This window comes from Vanessa tameamea, chromosome 9, assembly GCF_037043105.1.
Source record: "Vanessa tameamea isolate UH-Manoa-2023 chromosome 9, ilVanTame1 primary haplotype, whole genome shotgun sequence".
Lineage (NCBI taxonomy): Eukaryota > Metazoa > Arthropoda > Insecta > Lepidoptera > Nymphalidae > Vanessa > Vanessa tameamea.
The window spans coordinates 1,254,524-1,275,391 of record NC_087317.1 but is presented as its reverse complement, the minus strand read 5'-3'; the positions used below and the strand labels follow the sequence as shown (position 1 = coordinate 1,275,391).

Here is a 20,868-nt window from a genome sequence, read left to right as displayed (position 1 = left end):
GATGCAATATAGATAAGTTAATTTTAAATGATATCTGATGGTGAGTCACCAACCAGAATGTAAGACATTCACATTGTGGCACCAACCTGAAGACGTTGTGTTTTCTGCAGAAGTTGTACTGTTTCACTCATGTTTCAAAAAATAACACAAAAAAACTTCTGTATTGCTGTTTGGTTGTAGAACATCTGGGTATATGATGAGCCGGTGCTACCGACTCGGATGAGCTAGCACAAAGACCACCGAGTGAGTATTTATATAGTGTAGATACATTTTAACAAAAACAGATCTGCTAGGTTTACTATAATTAAGAAATATTTTTCAAAATAAGTTTTATGTTTCTAGCGTATACGAGTAATAAGGTAATAAATATTAAACACGAAAATATAGTCGTATTAAAAGTACCCCTACTGTTTTATCGGTTAGAGCTTACCATAATTTATTAATATTAAACGCTTATAACATTAATATTGTAAACACTTGTCTTAGCTAAAATCATTTACCTTCAAATGCGTGCTGCATATTGCTATCTATCTATTTAAAAGATAATTATAGTATAGTTGTATTACCCTTTAAATGTCCCATAGGTGGGACATCCTCTTATTATTTGGTTTGTTTTCCGCTGCCGAGCATGATAAATTATATCATAAACAGAAATGAAGCATATTAAAATTCAGCGTATACCTGCTATGAACCTACAAACTTCTTTAAAGATCGACGTATTCTAACTACTGGGCCATCTAAACTAGAAACACCTGTGTGATGAATAAGGGTATCAACTCTCCATTGAACGTCTTTAAGACTGTATTTCAAAAAGGCTTTCTGTTGTCAAATACTTAGTGTTATTGCTCAAGGGACATAACATTTTAGTTATCTGTAACACATTGAGGTTGTAATTAATGTTTTATATTTCTTACAGTGCCTATGTCTATGGGTTGTGGTGACCACTTACCATCAGGTGCCAGTCTGCCATACTATTTGAAATTAATATATATACACATATCTATGTACAGTTCGAATTAAATGTTTATGATTCAATATAATTTCACTACAGCCACGTTTATTTAGTCTCGAGAGCTTTTTCATAGCAAATCAATGGCTTCGAAACGTCCGTAACAGCTAGCAGCTTAATAATCTACCAAACTTGTTACCGCGGGCCTATAAATGAAGGCCGTATAAACTTAGTGTACGCTCAATTAAATAACCTTGGAATGAACGCTTGCTATAAATCTGGCCGCTTGAATTGCGATTGCTATAAATTCAATAACTGCGCTATAAATAATGAATGCTTCATTTGTTGAAGCGTTAATTCCTGGAATATTATTGGAGGTTTTTATTTTTTATTTTAACTCAAAACATGATATCCTGCAGACCGACTTTTAAGTCAAATCAAATATAAACGTTCATTATTCAAATAGACTACTTGTACATAAAAGCACTATTGAATCATCATGTTGCAGTGTTGAACTATATGTTAAACTACCATAATGGTCACGGCACCCATTCTCAAGAGAGACTAGTCTACACAGGACAGGACAGTACAGAAGTGTGCGCGTAAACACAGACGCACTCTCTATTCCCTCATCCAAACCCAGAGCAACTGGAAAGAGTTCCGGCGTACGACCAACGGCTTACCTGCTTTCCAAGGCACAGGAGTGTATATACTTCGAACTTTCAGACTATTGGCTGCTACTAAGAAATATTCAACTGAGTTTTATATATTTATCCCGGGCCATATCTACTCTCTGGACCAACGAGGCAGTCAAGATATTGCATTAATAATTTAAGCGAGGTTATACAATTGATTGAGCCGAGATGGCCCAGTGGTTAGAACGCGTGCATCTTAACCGATGATTTCGAGTTCGAACCCAGGCAGGCACCACTGAATTTTCATGTGCTTGATTTGTGTTTATAATTCATCTCGTGCTCGGCGGTGAAGGGAAACATCGTGAGGAAGCCTGCATGTGTCTAATTTCAACGAAATTCTGCCACATGTGTATTCCACCAACCCGCATTGGAGCAGCGTGGTGGAATATGCTCCATACCTTCTCCTCAAAGGGAGAAGAGGCCTTAGCCGAGCAGTGGGAAATTTACAGGATGTCAATGTAATGTATGTAAAATACAATTGATTATGTAATTCCAGCTCTCGGATAAGTATCAATTGAAGTTAAATTAAAGAAACTTCCTCTATGTGTGAGATGAATTACAAGCACGTGCATATTGTTCACACGTCCACAACTCGAGGGCATATATTTCGAAGGCAATACAATGCCTGTCAACTTCTAAGGGAGGCTGGGTCATAGTCTACTTGCAACATCCATTCTGATAAACACAAAAATATTAGAAGTAACTCGTATGGCACCATTGCCTGTTAAATTGTAGTATATATCTGATAAACACAGAAATACTAGAAGTAACTCGCATGGCACCATTGCCTGTTAAACTGTAGTATATATCTGATAAACACAGGAATACTAGAAGTAACTCGTATGGCACCATTACCCGTTAAATTGCTATATATATGTCAATAGTCGTTTGCCATAACTGTCAAGAACTCTGAAGAGTATCTAACCTGACTAACCATGTTCATGGTACAAGAAGTTTTACTATCTCGGCTCCATACAATATATAGCTTACGTGCTACTTAAGTATCTACTACATAGATTCGTTGATTTTTATTATATATATAAATATATATATATATATTTTATTTATATTAAAAAGCAGTTGTCGATGACGTAATATCGTTTGAAAAAAAAAGTGTAACTAAGAGATTTCTTGCCGGTTCTTCTCGCTAGAATCTACATTCCTAACCGGTGGGTGTTTTATGTAAAAGTTTATATCTTCCAATTTATTCTCATCTTTGAGACTGACCTTTATGGCTGAAATTAGGCACGGAGTTCGTAGGGTTTACGGAGAATTGGTGCTCTCTAAAAAAGCTTGACACTATTTATTTTAATTAATCAATATTAGCCGCAGGTGACAACTTTAAAAAATACTTGACCACCTGATAGTAAGTACCACTACCCCACGACATTGGGGCTGCCAATATTAACCATTCCTTACCTAGCCAATGCGCCATCAACCTTTGGAGCTGAGATGTTATATCCCTTGTGTCTGTAGTTATACTGGTTAAACCAGATCACAGCATTACTATGTTTTGCTGTTTGCCGGAAGAATATCTGATGAGTGGGTGGTACCGACTCATATGGTCATACACAATTTAATGTATCGAAAAATCTAAAAAAAAATGATATTATAAAACTACTAGTAAAATAGTACATTTACGAGGGAACGGTGACGTTGCTTTATATTTTAATATTTGAATCGCTCTCACGCGACGAAATACAATATATTTTTATTGCGTTGTAACTTTCAACGTATCAAAGAAACGCAGATATTTATGAGTGCTCGTATCACTCTCGTGCTCGAATATAATATTTACTTATATAACAAAGGAACAGTATGACTTTAAAGTCATGTATATCTGCGAATATTTGAAGTACTCGACACGTACTTTAAAATAATAAGAAGGTAATCTCAAGCAAGTCCCAGAAAAAAATCATTGGGAAATAATAGCTGGTAAAAGCTGGAAGACAATCGCCAAATATAGAGACAAATGGAAAACTCTGGAGGAGGCCTTCACCCTCATATAATAGAGGTTCTTGCATGTTATATATTATATAATTTATCAATAAAATTAACATTATACCCATAACTTTATATTGATTATTCGTGCACATTATTATCGAATATTATATTTAGAATATCAATCGTAATTAACTTTTTTATGCGAGAAATCAAAGGCTTTCTATTTATTTCTATACTAAGTGCAAAAAGAGCAATAATTCGATTATGCTACAAAAGTCTAACCAAATAGTTTGATAAGCATTTTGCGAAGTCAATGTTTTTTTATCTGGAAACAGTGTTTATTTTAACCCATACTGCTGTTAACTAGAAAAACAACCGGTTAGTGTGTGTTTTTTCAATTGTTGATTGTTTAATTTTTGATAGTGAATTGATTATTTGGCGTGTAACGCAATACGAAATGTAAGCGTAGTGTAATTGATGCGATCTCGTTAAAATGTTATAGGTATCCTATGTGCTAAATTTGTACAGAATATTAATTGTTCTAAATTTAAATATTTTATTTATATAAAAAAAATGAGGTAGTCCCACCTTTAAAAGAAGTTTTACATTGACACTGTAAGAAAATTAACCATCCCCTGCATCGTGAATGCGCGCACCAACTTAGGGATCGGAGATGGATGTCCCTCATACCATGAACTACACTGCTTCACGTGCCACTTGTTTTAAACGTTACCACTCAAATGAATATTGTCCCCTTCACCTTGTTCTACTATTCTGAATACGCAAAAATCAAACGAATGATAACTCCGCGCTTTAACTAACATGACTGTGTTTTTAGATGTTGAAAAAGAGAGTACTGAGTTTCTTGCCGGTTCTTCTCGGTAGAATCTACATTGCGAACCGGTGGTAGCTTCACTTAATATAGTTTGTTAAATGACGATTCAAAAGTGCTTGTAAAAATCTACTTGAATAAAGTATATTTTGATTTAATTTGATTACAAAGTTATTTAATTTTTACTTTTTAAATTTATTAAACAAGTCAAGTTATTTTTTTTTTTAAACTGATTAAATTCAGATTAACTAATATAATTAAATCTAAATGGTCATCAGTCGATCGCAGCCAATGATACATAACCGACCAATTAACGTTCAGAAACTAGTGATTAGTACAGAATTCACTTGTTTATACGTAAATAAATTTTTATATCAATTTGTTGGAGCTTTGATACTTATATACATATATTGCTAATTAATATAATTGACTGCACCGCAATTAAAATATACATTTTCTAAAACTCCTACATAATTATGCTCGAATTTGTAACTACAGACCATTTTCATGTTCCCATTCGGTGTAATATGTTACTTCTTCGTTATAATGAGATATAACATTTTTTCAATTAATAAAAGATAAATAGATAAAAAGATAACCTGATGATAGTAACGAGAAACTACTGAGTTTCTTGTCGGTTCTTCTCGGTAGAATCTACATTCCGAACCGGTGGTAGCTTTACTTAAAATAGTTCGTTAAATGACGATTCAAAAGTGCTTGTAAAAGCCTACTTGAATAAAGTATATTTTGATTGATTGATTGATAGGTCACCACCGCCCATACACAATGACGTTGTTTGAAATATTATTTCGTCTATACCCCACCAATGTCAAAGTCGAAATCTTTATTCAATTTAGAAGCGTCTAACTTGATTATTTATTGTCACAAAAACAATTTAAAATTTTACAGTTGTACCAACTTTGTAAACTAGGATTTATGTCCATTGTGCCTGAAATTACACACTTTAAACTAGTAGACAACAACACTATTTACCTAGCCGTCACAAAGCAGTACCATCGGATCATAATAATAAATAACCTAAATGAGATATTGATAGTCAGTTTAGGAGGAATACCATTGGTCATTTCAATCAGACAGCCTTGTTAAATTTTGAAACTTATATTTTCTTGAATCTATAGTCGGTTATTTTATTATTATTTTTCGTCATTGTCCCTGGAAACGAATTACAGTTGTAAAATAAATTAATACTTTAATGTTATGCGTAATTTTAATTTATATTTATAAATGTGGAAACTTTGCAGTATGTGTTTACGTTCTGTAATGTCTAAGTGTTTTGTATTTTTTTTATGGCATAGGTTGGCGGACGAGCATATGGGCCACCTGATGGTAAGTGGTCACCAACGTAGTCAAAGGCGCTGTAAGAATTCCTTGCATTACGTGCCACCAACCTTGGGAACTATGATGTTATGTCCCTTGTGAACGGAATGTTATGTCCCGGAACACAAAAATACTGAGTACTGTTATTTGGCGATAGAATATCTCATGAGTGGGTGGTACCTACCCAGACGGGCTTGTACAAAGTCCTATCACCAAGTCAATGGGTAAGTAACTATAAATAAGATCTTTTAAAGAACAATATCTATAAAAATTTAACATTTCTGTTTGTTTTTAGTATTTTATAAAGGTTCTCTGTGCTTTTAAATAACAGGAAAATTGCTTGTGAAATTTTTATTATTTAACTGTCTTACGCAACACAACGAACGAGTCATCCATTTTCCTGTACACGTCAGTACCAGCTTATTGAATTCTAACTCAATCTAAAGTACCTAACTCCAAGCTACATAAAATTTTAGCATCCTTGTAAACAGCTTAAACATTCACCCCAAGGTTATAAAAATGCCTTTACGCCTCACGTACAAACATTATCATTATTGGATTATTCTGTAGTGTGATGTATCTAACGTATGCTTCGGTTTAAGTATATATTAAACCTTGTATCATTTTTTTTAAGTGTTCTGTGAGAGTTGAAATCTTATCTACAAATATAAATATATTTTTTTCATGAAAAAAGTATATTCTTTTATTATATAATATTTATATGTCATAGTACTTGAATAAAATATATTTTAGTCTATAACTATGATTACCACAACTTTTAGAAACGAACTAAAATCACAAAAACTTATATTTAATAATAAACTATAATCGTTCGTTTTAAAATATAATATCTCTATTATTTTAAATGTAATTGTAATTTAAAGAGACAAATAGTAGAACTGAAAATGAAAATGAGCCTGTAGTGGAAGAAGTACCTCTAACCCATAACCTCATTTATCCTAGCGCCGAACATTGTTTTGTATTTTGTTCCGCTATGAACGGTTAGTAGGACAGCGAAACAAGCCTTAGGTTACATGTATAATTTTACGGTTCGCAGCCATTATGAATGTACTACACGAGTTATGCTTCTCAAGCTGTCTATGAGCTCCCATCGACTAAATGTTTCGTTGAGTTCGATGTTCGATTTTAATTGAACATATGTTGATCGATAAATAAATTCTAATTTTGAAATGTCTTACCAATCTGCGATCAATTTATGTTGCTTCACTTTGATTGAAAGTTCGTTGAGACGGTACAAATCGCTTTTGATTTAGCAGTTGATCTCGATTTTACTTGTCTGCTTTTTTTAACGTAACATAACCAGCCTGTAAATTTCCCACTGCTGGGCTAAGGGCTCTTCTCCCTTTGAGGAGAAGGTTTGGAGCATATTCCACCACGCTGCTCCAATGCGGGCTGGTGGAAAACACATGTGGCAGAATTTCGTTGAAATTAGATACACGCAGGTTTCCTCGCGATGTTTTTCTTCACCGCCGAGCACGAGATGAATTATAAACACTTTTTTTTGCTGTACCTTAAATAAACTATTACTTTTTTACTGTTCTTTTAGCTCAAAGTATATAACATTTTATTTTAAAGTATATAACATTTTTATTACATAACATTTTTACATAAATAACAATATATATATATATATATATAGATTTAAATTGAAAATAGCTTCTGTACAAATCAGGACTATTTGCAATAGTTGCAAGAATGCAACTATTGCATAGCATTTCCCTATTGAATAGCTATTCCGATCTCAGAGAAATGAACCAGCCCTCCTTTCATCAGTGGAGGCAATAGGACGGGCTGTACAAAATATTTCTAAAACATATCGTTTTAATATGTACCGTTATTTCAAGCTCCAAGTGTTTTAATTAAAATATAAATTAAATATTTAATGTTGCCAATTAATAAATTTATTTTTTTTGTAACAAAAAGATAAGAAGTATGTTATTATAGATACACTTAATAAAATATGTTATTCAACACGAGATTACATAATATAATCAACGTTTCAAACTTGTGATCGATTAGAACTTTAATATTGTAAAATGACGATTCAAAATTGCTTCGTATAACACTTAAGTGTTACACCTCGACCTCCGTGGTCGAGTAGTGTGTACACCGGTTTTCATGGGTACGCCACTCCGAGGTCTCGGGTTCGATTCCCGGCCGAGTCGATGTAGAAAAAGTTCATTAGTTTTCTATGTTGTCTTGGGTCTGGGTGTTTGTGGTACCGTCGTTACTTCTGATTTTCCATAACACAAGTGCTTTAGCTACTTACATTGGGGTCAGAGTAATGTATGTGATGTTGTCCAATATTTATTATTATTTATTATTAAGTAAATTATTATTTGATCCCACATCAATTGAATTTTAAAATTTTATTTATAATGGAAATGTCTGAGGACGAAACATCAGGACTATAAACTTGACCTAAATAAATTGGATTATTCGCCGCAAACACATGCAAAGACTTTGTGTAAGCTTATCTCAGGGATCGGCCACTCATCACTTATTCTACCGCTAAAGAGCAATATTTATGATAAAATATATATCAAAATTTTAAATATATTTATGTGTATACAATATATACGGTTTGTGTTCAGTGATCAGCGAACTAATTAGCTTCGCTGGTTTGACTTATTACAATTATAATGTGACTGTAATTTTGTTATTATTTTGGATACAAATTTATATCGTTGTCCACATAACAAACAGATTTCTAACATACTAACTGTCTAACTTCACATTGGTAAAATAAGGCTTACATAAAACCATTACATTGATGCAAAAATACAAAAAGTTATTTTTTGTTCGTTTTTTCCTGTCAGGTACTATTGAAAATAAACGGGCTGGCACAACCTAGCACCAACTCATCAGATATTCTAACGCCAAACAGGAATACTTAGTGTTATTGTGTTCCAGATTGACGGGTGAGTGACCCAGTGTAACTACAGGCACGAGGGAAATAACATCTTAGTTCCCAAGGTTAGTGGTGCATTGTCGATGTAAGGAGAGTTTAATATTTCCTACCGGCGGTTGTGACCACATATGGCCGACATGCCCGTCCGCCTACCAATATCATATAAAAAATATTAAGAGACAATATACTACTAATACTAGTGACGTATGGCAGAAGGTATAGCTTCTGTACAGATTAGTACGACGTCTCTATCTGCGTTCATTAATTTCAAATTTATTCCATAAATATTTATATCTCATTCTAAAAATAAAATAATCTTGCGAATTAATCATCTCTGATTAGATTTTATATTTACAATTTTATTACCATTAAACATATTTCAAATCATTCTAAGTAATATTTATTGTGTAAATAAATAGTTTTATTTGATTTTTATTTATGAAAAATAATATGTTTAAATTAATAAAATATTATGAAATAACTAGTTAAATGACTTAATCGGATGCAACAAATATAAATATTATGCATATCGTTTTATGTCATCGATCATGTTATATTTATAACATGTTAAATCATCAAAAATAACATTTAAAAGAATCAATAACAACTGAATGTAACCGTCGTAGGCCAGTAGTCTGGGCGCCGTTGCGTCGAACGGACGTCTACGTAACGTAGCGCGCTACGAAGCTTGACTCGTAGAATGTGAGACGCGTATCAATATACATTTTTTTCTAAGTGCGGTTTAAAAGTGCAAGTATGGATTGGAAATTATATGTAACGTTTCTAACACTCCTCGTTGGGGTTTGCGGTAATCCAGCGAAAATTGGTAAGTGAATAAATTATTTTTGATTTACACTTATTGGATATCGGTTCGGATTGCTTAGAACAAAGAAGCCGTTTTACAAGACGTATATTCTGACATTGTACGACAGATATGACATAAACAATACATATAATTAAAATATGTTATAAAACAAAGAAAAGGGTTAAAAGTATTTTAAAAAAAATAATTAAAAAAATTATAAGAAATTGTACTAAATAATTAAACATTTTATTTAATTATATACTATTAAAAATCTAAAGATTACCATTGAATAAATAAAATACTCGTCAATTAACTAACCTATGTATATAAATGTATGTGTACACATAAATATAATATAATTTTAATTGTTATCAGTAGACAGTAAATACTCGTTTAAAATATATTTTAGTATCATTATTTTTACAAGGGATTCTAAAATCCTTATCACATTACATAATAAAACACAATATTTACTTTCCTGTTTCTGTATTCTATCAAAGATTTGATTACTGAGAAATGTTGTTATATTTGTAGCAAAATTACTTAATAAAACACCTTGTTAAATTAATTCGTGTTTATAAAAAATATTTTATAACTTTTGATTTAAAAATAGAACAACCATTCGTTTGACAAGCATTAAATTTGCTCAGATAATATGTATACTATACATTATTATAAAAGCGAAAATAAATATGTCTGTTATCACGCTTAAATTGCTGAACCGATTTAGAATAAATTTTGTATAGAGATATTTTAATCCCGGTGAAGGACATAGGCTACCATTTATATTTCTTGAGTAAAATGGAAGGTTGTGGTTTCTGTAAAGTTTAGTTTTACAAATTTCGCGCGGGTAAAGCCGTAGGTTCGGCTAGTACGTTATATATTATTTTTGTGAAAATAATAATAAATAATAAATATTGGACAACACCACATACATTACTCTGATCCCAATGTAAGTAGCTAAAGCACTTGTGTTGTGGAAAATCAGAAGTAACGACGGTACCACAAATACCCAGTCCCAAGGCAACATAGAAAACTAATTAACTTTTTCTACATCGACTCGGCCGGGAATCGAACCCGGGACCTTGGAGTTGCGTACCCATGCAAAACACACTACTCGACCACGGAGGTCGTCAAAATGTTAGTATTATGCAATAAAACAAACCATATGGAATCAGTTTTGATCTGTTTTCATTCTAAATTAACATTGATACACAATCAAATCAAATATGTTAACCGATTCAGTTATATATGTGTGTGTGCATAAATATTTATAACAATACTCTGTTGTATGTGTGTGTACATAAATAAATGAAACCAGACTGAAACGTCACGCAGTATATAATTATATGCGCATCAGACTGTCTATTTGTACATTAGAAGTAAGAACAACAAACTAATTTTAAATTTATTTTCATAATAGTTTGTATAGCAATTAGTGATAAATATTAGTAAGGAAAATTGAAATACAAATATCGAATCATTTAAATCAATTTTTTTCAACTTAAATTACGTTTTTCAATAATTACGATAAGGTTATATTTATATGGAATTCTGTTTGGGAATATTTGAATATTGTGCATAAATCATTTGAAAATAGAGTGAGATGTGACGCAACTTCGTATTATGATAAATAGAAATGTACAAAGGTTGTATTTGTCATTACAAATTAGGTTTGATCTATCACATTAGTGCGTATTTTACATAAAAAACACATAATTTTTGAAAAATCACATATTTTTACGTGGTGGTTTAGTCAAGATGGAATGCGTGGATTGAAAAGCAGATTAAATAAAGATATTATGAAATTTATAACGTTTTTCTCAGATTAAATTATGCCATATCTATGTGTATCTTTGACTGCCTCGTTGATCTAGTGGCTAGATACAATCCGAGTTCCTGATTGTTCTGTTGATCTGATTGACTGATCCGATAAAATGTTATTAGGGGTTTTTAACAAAAAAATATCCGTTACAGCCCGGAGTCTGGATAATTGAATTGTACACATTCCCGTGCCTCGGAAAGCACGAAAAAGGCCCTTCGCTTAAAAACTCTTTCCGATCTTTTCGCATTTACCGTCCCATTGGATAATGAGAGTGAGGGAATTGAGAGTGAACGAAAAATTGTGCAATATAATAAATATATCCAGAGTAGTTGGTTAGTTTGGCCGCCATTGCCGAAATCGGTTAGGACATCATTTATCTATAAACTGCAGCGGCAGCGTGATAGATCAAAATAATAAAAAAAAAATTGTCCTTGTTATTAGTAGGATCGTCTTAATAATTATAGTGTTTATCTAGAAATAGGATGCTTATGGGCTCACTTTTATTTAACCTGATTGAATCTGAAACTGACCCTTTGGCCTATTGTCATCGCCACTCCTAGCACGAGCTTAAAGCTTAACTGGAGGTATAATTGGAATATAATTTAAATAATTTCTTAAAATGGGCCATTGGTAACATTCTTCTTAAAAACACAAGACAAGTGGATAAAATCACTCGAATTGTTCAAGCGATGAAAATTATATATAATTGCGTAACTGTAAGTTCCAGAATATTCTTTTAAATTTTTCATATACATCCGTCAGTCGGTAAAAGTTGAATCATAAATTGATCAAAGAATCCATTTCCATAAAAAAGGAAGTGCTCACTCCAGCGAGACACTTAACAGTTTTAATACTTTACTCGGTCCCACGCTTGTAATGAGAAGCGTTAATGGTTCTTAATATATATTTCACGCATGTGTTCAAATGGATTAAGTATCAGCGCGCGAATAAGGCGGTTCCGGATTCAAATATGAGCGAGCAACAGTGGCTTTCGAATCGTAAACATCCTGACAGCAAAATATGCTATTCTATTGTATTAAATGATGCTATATTAAAAAAATTAAAGTTAATGTCAAAGGAAATTGATAAATAAGGCATATAACTCAAAACAAGATTAATTCAATGATAAAAAAGCGTGGAATTAGTATTTGTTGATTTCTAGGCAGGACATACATATATGTATAAATTTGATTACTGTTTATTGACATACTCTGTAATTTGGATAGAGGAAAATATTACCTACTGAGTTTCCTTCCTGTTCTTCTCGGTAGGATCTCTTTCCGAACCTGTGAAATACGTTTAATTCAACACTGTTACACGACGAATCAAAAGTGGGTTTTTGAGTCTACTGAGTAAAGAATATTTTGAATTTGATTTTATTTATAATACCAGTATTTGGATTAGGGACATTGTTTTCCTGGAGACGATTGATAATTAGACTATATGTAAATATATCCAATATTACAAATGAGAAATGAACTGCCTCTCGCTTGGTTGACGCCGTCACCTTTAATAAAAAAAAAAAGTTAAACTGAAATTAATATCTAAATAAAATAATATATAATAAATAATATAATTTGTATATTTTTGCCGCCTCTATTGTTAATTGTTCCACGCACACTAAGACATGAACACGAGCGCCACTGACTCATTTAATACACGCAGATAAAATAATTTAACTTAAATGGCGCGGCGAAATGAATAGATCCTATATCTATATTCTATATTCCCTCGTAGTTTCGCGTAGTATACTTCGTTTTTAGTGCATAATATCTATATTATATTTACTGGTATTTAATAAAAAAATGTATTAACCAACAATTTAAATTTTCACACCTGACAGTCATTCCAAGATAGCAACAATTTTGTTTTAAACTAGCTGCTCGTCCCGATTTCACTCGGCTATATTATAGATTCTGTCCTATAGCCTTCTTCGGTAAATGGGCTATCTATCACTGAAATATATTTTCGAATCGGACCGACAGTTCCTGAGATTAAACGCGTTCAACAAACCAATCAAAGACTTCGTCTTTTTAGTTAGTAAAGACAAATAATGTTAAAATCGTTACTGAATTTTAATTTAGTTCATAATTAATCGAAGCAGGTTGATAATACCCAGTATGTATAGCCATATTTTCATGCATTCCCGCACGATAGTCCCATAACATGTACATATTCGACCTGCAACAGTAATTGCTTTGTTGTGATTAATGCCAGCAAGCAGTAATTGTCGAACGCTCGTTCGATATTAATGATATATTTTCTCTAATTAATAACTGTTGTTTTTCTTATACACTGATAATACACTGTTTTCTTTATGTAATTATATTTTTCCGGGAAATTAGTAACGAGACGAAAATTTCATTTATTTACCGAGATATATGTATGTGATGACTACATCCGACATTTTCAATTACTAATTAGGAAGGTGATGTTATAAATCACAAGTGTGTGCGTTGTACCACCTGTATATTCCATATATTGCATCCATCACTCTTGTAGTGTGTGTAATTCGACTATGAAGAGATCAGGAAATGATTTGCAGAAAAGAGCTATCCGAACTATTTACAATATTAGCTCTAGGATATAATAACGCGAAAAAATATAAAGAAATAGGTGTATTTACGGCTGCTTCACAATATATTTATGATAATATAATGTTTATACAGAAGAATATACAAAAGTATTCCATAAAAGCTGATATACATACTATTAATACAAGAAATAAGAACTATTACTTCCTAACTCCATCCTCTGGGAGATGCTGTTAGTTTAAGGTATAAAAGTATGTCTCTGGGGTTCAAGGTTGCTTCATACTGAAATTCATCATAAGTGTTGTAACCGTAAAAGCTTTAGAGACAGACAAACAGACGGTTACTTTCGCATTTATAATAGTATAGATGAAACTAATGTTTACGAATAAAATGAAGTAAAAAACCTATTATTCGCTCGACCGATTTGATTCAGGACTTCAGAATCTTCAGGTTTATATGCAAACCACCAGCTACCATTTCTGGTAAATGTTTCCATTTTTTTAAAGAGTACAATACATTACAGTAAAATATGTCGTCTCAATGTATTCATCCTACTATCCAGTGTACGTAGTATTTGACACGTCAGTAGGAAGCCAACGGTAGCTTCTAAATTACGCCTCGTTAACAATTCTACCATCCGTAAGGTTAACGAATCATTTCATAAAATGGTAGTTTTTTATTCTATTCCCTAACGGATTTGTAAATAAACGTAAAGCAGATTTAAAACGATATTTTCCTTTATCAATAAGCACGAGATGTTTTAAAAATAAAAATTAAACACGTGCTCATTTGTGTTTATATCCTGATTTGAATCCATAACATCCGGTTAAGATACACGTATTCTAATCACCGTGCTGCCGTGGCGTTTTAGTGCAAGAGTAACCTAAAAATTTAAAAGGATTTTTTAATTTATTTATTGTTTTGATGGTTTACGATAACACTATCCTGCAATAAGCATGCTTGTTAAATTTTTAATGTGTTTGGTAGCACGAAGTTTTTAAATTATATATTAATAAAATGTTTCATCATGATTCTTTAATTACGTGCACCGATAAAGGGTTGATTGAGAAAATTTCGGTCACACGAAACACTGTTATGATTTGATCTTTGATATTGATAATGTCTTATGAACTTAAACCTCTAACGCTTGCCAACGACATATTCACTTCGATTCTGTACTATTTTCAATTTGAAAGTCAAATACAATTATAGTTTTAATTTAACTCATTAAAACAGGCGTTCGAAAAAATGGAAACAGAAATCGAAAAATTTCTCAAGGTTTTCAACCAATTCTTATTGATAATAGTTAGAATTTTTGAACACAGTTATTGTTCTACAATGACTTTGAAATTTAATTTAAATCGATTAATAAGGTTCAATACAAATCTGACACCTATTTTCATTTGTGGTTATTTTAATCAGCTTACTGTATCAAGTTCGTTCCTCTCTCAACTGACGGAACTTTCGGCACGACGGTCAATCTAAAGAACTAAAGTCCAGCCAAATACGCTAGAAATATTATAGTTTAGACTTCTGAACTGACAAACTAAATAAAATCGTCACCCAATATTTAACATAGTGATCATCTGCTGTTGTATAGGCTGTCACTAGATTAACGATATAGTATCTCCTCTCATATAATATATGAACACTTATGTCTTTGTTTGTATGTACTCGAAGGGGCATCTCTGGAACTAGGAACCGACTACTTTTAAATTAAATAATAATGACTTATTTTCATTTTCATTTTAATAAAAATTATATTTCTGTTTGAAACCTCAATGTTAATTATTCTTTCCACAACACGGTGAAAACCGCAGGGCGCTATGCGTAATACTAAATATTTGTAAACGACACGGTTGTTTGCCGTGGTCTTGCATTTTTAAATTGACTTTTTCTAGTCAAGCCCTTGAGAGTGAAGTCTTTATACCTATTATGAAACATTTTTAGGTGCGGCCGCGATTAAAGCGAAATTTAAAGGACGAATTCAATATGTTAAGTTTGTGTGAAGCGTTAGTGATGCGGAGTTTCATTTCCGTCGCGAGTATTTCGAATATTGGCTTAGTCTTGGTCTATGAATTTTTCATATACATAATTTTATTTGACTTTTCGTAAGCATATAACTATTCCCAAAGGTTTCCTCGAAACAGACGTAATACTTCTCTATATTAAAAATATTATGGACGATGCGATATATTTATAACAATTTTACATATTTTTTTTGTTTATTCTGTGACAATTTTCCGAACGCAAAGAGGATGAAAAAAAAATTTTAAGAAATGAAACGGAATTTATAATTCCATTTTTAAATGAAACATTACTATTTACACTAGTCTAAACTAATATTATAAATGCGGAAAAGAACTCTGTCTGCTACCTCTTCAATCTTAAATAGATTAAGATTAAGAAGAAATTTAGAATGGAAAAAGTATGTGTTTCGACGAGATAAAATGGGGGGCGACGGGTAGTGTCCTATAGGTAAACCATTATAAATTTCGCGCAGGTAAAGCCGTGGTTTCACGCAGGTACTTTAACTGACTATTAAACAATAGCCACACATATTTTATTCGAACGAGTTATGAACAAAGGACAAGAGTATTTCTCTTATAATGCGAGCTTCGCTGCTTTCCTTAAAAATATTTTGCGGTCATGGACAAACAAATACGAAACGCGATTATTGAAAGGATTTACAATAAATAAAACCGATAAATATTATAAAAAATAAAGCAAGACATAGAGTTTCGTAAGTAAAATAAATATATTATTTATATCATTATGATATTATGTTGCAAAGAGGTTTATATTATACGCGTCATGCTCATACGAGGGAGAAGCAAGGCGACGTGGGAACGTCATTAGACGACATCACGACATTTTTTTCAGTTACGGCGTACAAGTCCGTTTTAGTCCTAAGGCGCGCCAATAGGTGTTTAACATCAAATCAAATGTATGTTATTCAATTAAATAATTCAGTAAAGCATTTTTAAATTCTATATTTCAACTCAAACACCGTCTCCACCATCGTCGCCTCAGACGGGAAGAAACGGCAAGAAACTCACGTAGTTATTCTTTTAAATAAGCAAATGTACAATAATATTAGAATTCACAATTATTGTTTAATCAGAAACTTATACGCGGTATATTTTGAGTCTGTTCATATATGGCAAGAAAAGAATAACACGATAAGTAAGTCGTCGAGTATCAATAATAATTTTAAATGCACAACAAGACGCAACTTATGTTTTATAATATATATGCTCCGCCAAATAGGAACTTTTAAATGCCTGCTAGGCGAAATCTGTAGTTAATTTTAGTGTTACGAGATTGCAATGACAGCCGATATGGCCCAGTGGTTAGAACCTGTTCATATTAACCGATGCATAATTGCAGATTCAAACCCAGGAAGCACCACCGACTTTTCATGTGCTTAATTTATGTTTAAAATTCATTTGGTGCTCGGCGGCGAATGAAAAAATCGTAAGGAAACCTACACGTGTCAAATTTCAATGAAATTCTGCCACATGTGTATACACCAACGCACATCGGAGTACCACAGCGTGGTGGAATGAGCTCCAAAACTTTCTTCTCAAAAGGGGGAGTAGGTTTTAGCCCTACATATTTACAAGCTGTTGCTTTAGATTTTGCAATGTAGATTTCTCCGAGAAGAACCGATAAAGAGCTCTATATATATTGGATATACAATAAAATCTATACCCATAAAATATACGTATATAATTTTTTATTAAATAAAATTCCTTATTCATTATTATTGCTGATTTATAGACTAATTAACTTATATTCCTAGTATTACCCTGACATTGTACGAAGGTCAGTTGTTTACTGTTATTAAGATGTAATAGATTACTTTTTAAATCGAGCGATTATAATCTGACCTCTATAACCCTTTATAGCATTAACCAGTAAAATATTCGATACGAATAGTTTTTTCCAAATATGTAACTTATAATGACGAATATTTTAATTTATTAAAGTGACCTCGTATAAATATTTACTAATAATTTTACAATATATGTTTAAGGCATAAGACGAACACGTAAAAATTAACTGTATTCAACTATTATTATTATTGGTTCATTTTTCGCCCAGAGGATCGGAATTGAGATTTAACGGCGAAATGCTGCTAACGTTCTTGCCACAGCCGATATTAATTTATTTGTATACAATTAAAGCCTTAATGTAAATATAAATGTTGAAAATAAAACTAGACAGAATTAAAAAAATATTTACACTTTTGAATTGACAACCGTCTAATTAGTAGACGCTGCAATTAATTTGCGTTCAAATTTTCAAAGATTTTCATGAAATTGAATATGTTGTTAGTAAGGCTGGGCATCTATAAAACAGATCGTAAGTTTAGAAATTACATAAAAAAGTAAAGTAATTGCTTCTAAGTATCCCACTGCTGGGCCAAAGTTATCCTTTTTGAGGAGAAGGTTTGAAGGTTACTCCACCACGCTTTTCCAATGCGTGTTGGTTTTTCTTTTTTTTTTTTTTATTTAAATTTACAAAACTGACTTACAACTAGTGCATACAAAATAAAATCTAAGCTAAACAGAGTGTTATTAAGTTGCAGTCTTCTGGATGTAAGCCTAGCATGCTTTAAAAAATATATACCTAGCTTAGTTAACAAGAACAGTACTTGTGTAATTACTGACTAGTTAATTATTTAATTAATTGGTTAATGCAGATGACAGATTTTTCATCTGCCACATACAGATAGATTTCTTTCGTTACCGGGCACGAGATTCATATCGTTAAATCAATCAATTGAGCGTGTTTATAAGGTTAGTGGAAATATAAATTAACCTCAAATATATATTTTTAGGGTTCCGTACCCAAAGGGTAAAACGGAACCTATTACTGAGACTCCGCTGTCCGTCCGCCCGTCTGTCCATCTGTCACCAGGCTGTATCTCATGAACCGTGATAGTTAGACACTTGGAATTTTCACAGATGATGCATTTCTATTATCACTATAACAACAAATAACAGAATAAAATAAACATTTAAGGGGCTTCAATACGTTTATGTCAAACATATATGTTTTTTTGTAGCCGTTTTTATAGATAATGTTACGGATACCTTCGTGCGCAAGTCCTACTCGCACTTAGCCGTTTTTTTTTTTTAATTTTATTTGATGTTATTTGTGGTGACAATTTTGAGCTCATTTCAACGAGTTACTCGCTTGAAGAATACCTCTGTAACTGATTCTCATCAGTAACTTGTAAGTTAGCTCACCGTCGAGCGTGGAATTATTCATCAATTATTATAAACACAATAATAGCATAGCAACATTGAATGCTGTCTCCCTGGTACCGATGCCGCTATATTGAATTAAGATCAATTGTATTCATATAGAAAATCGTAGTTTTGAGTATTAACTAAATTTTCATCATTTTTTTGAATAACAAAAATCGTAAGTCTTGACGAGAACAACAATCCTGCCCATTTGTCACTTCTGCTCCATTCCCTGTTCTGGATTGTTCTTCACGCGGCTGCGATGGCAGAAATTGTTTACATACCAACTACAAATTAGGTCCAGGGTAACATAATCTTTCTAGTACAAAATATCTCTGATAATAACGGTTTTCATACATTATGTGTGCTTCCATAAATGTAGACAATATCTTTCTTCTATGATTAATTCCTTCTTAATTTATTTGATAATATTATAATTTATATTATTTTTATTAATATTAATGTTTAAATACAGCTCCAATGTCAATGTCCTCCTTAATATATTTAAAAATAAACATCTTAAGTTCTGCTCCTTAAGCCAATAATACGAGTATATTCACTTCCAGTAAATAAGAATTCTAAACTATATCGATCACTGTTTTTAATACTACAAAAATAAATTGTGATATGGAAAATTTTTAATATTAATAATACATTTATGCAGACTACGTACGCAATTAAAACATTTGCAATGGAAAGTAATTATTGTTAGTTACTTTATATTAATAATTCAGTAGTCGAACACTACAGACTATAAAAACAATTTGTCAAAAGGCGTCATCGACCTCGGGCATTGATGGAAAAGTTATTTGTAATAAAATTAAAACAAAATACTATCAACTAACCTAACAGCAAATATATAATGGTTCTGACAATAATTTAAATATAGAATATAATATATTAAAACATTAATGGCTTTACGATAAATATAACTTTATGGGAGACAGTTAAGCATAGCTCTGTCTTCTTCTTTCAAATGTAAAATCAATAGTTATAGAAAGAGAGGAATCATTATTTAACATCCACTAAACAAGGTTTATAAGTGAGGCCGTATATCACGCGAAACACATGAACCAGACAGTAAACGTGATTACAGAACGCTGTCATTGCAGACTGTTTAAAATTGTTTTAGCGCTTGACATAATATTATATTTCGAGTGCTTAAATAATTTATTATATACCTACTAAATCTCCTATATATATATAGTCTATCTTAATTTTATATATATATATATATATATAATTAAGATAGATTTTTCTGGTAGGTACGTTAAATCGTAAACAAAATATACTTTTTTTTATAAATACTAAGTTAATTTATTTTTTATCCAAAAGGTCAACTTCATTATTTAAAATTTATATTATGACTTCAGGCAAATATTTATGAAACACACATATGTTACAATAAGAAAACAGACTTAAAAAAAAAATAGAAACTTTATAGCTAGCATATTATTTATATAATAATTTTATTTTAATTTTTAATATAGTTATTTATGATAAATAAAAATAATTTTATAAAGAAAAATACTTTGTAACCAATTATATCGGTCAAAAGTTTCATATATATTTCCGATTTGTAATAAAGTTTTACCACAATTTCAATCAAATCTTCGACCACCGAAATTTATAATCAAAACTATAAATACTAATTTAGGATACGATTTTGTCTGTTAATAAAATAAAATAAAAACATGTAGGCAAATTTTATCAACGTAAATACTTATTATTGACACACACAAACAAAACCTTTAAA

General features: G+C 31.7%; 1 protein-coding gene across 1 annotated transcript in view; it reads left to right on the top strand.

Moving 5' to 3' along the window:
• The first annotated feature begins 9,335 nt into the window (after window positions 1–9,335).
• LOC113402871 (uncharacterized protein) overlaps window positions 9,336–20,868 on the top strand; it is a 108,807-nt gene continuing 97,274 nt past the window's right edge. Inside the window, exon 1 of the mRNA XM_026643222.2 lies at window positions 9,336–9,516. Coding sequence (XP_026499007.1) covers window positions 9,447–9,516 — 70 coding nt within the window. The 5' untranslated portion in view covers window positions 9,336–9,446. The remainder of the gene's footprint in view (window positions 9,517–20,868) is intronic.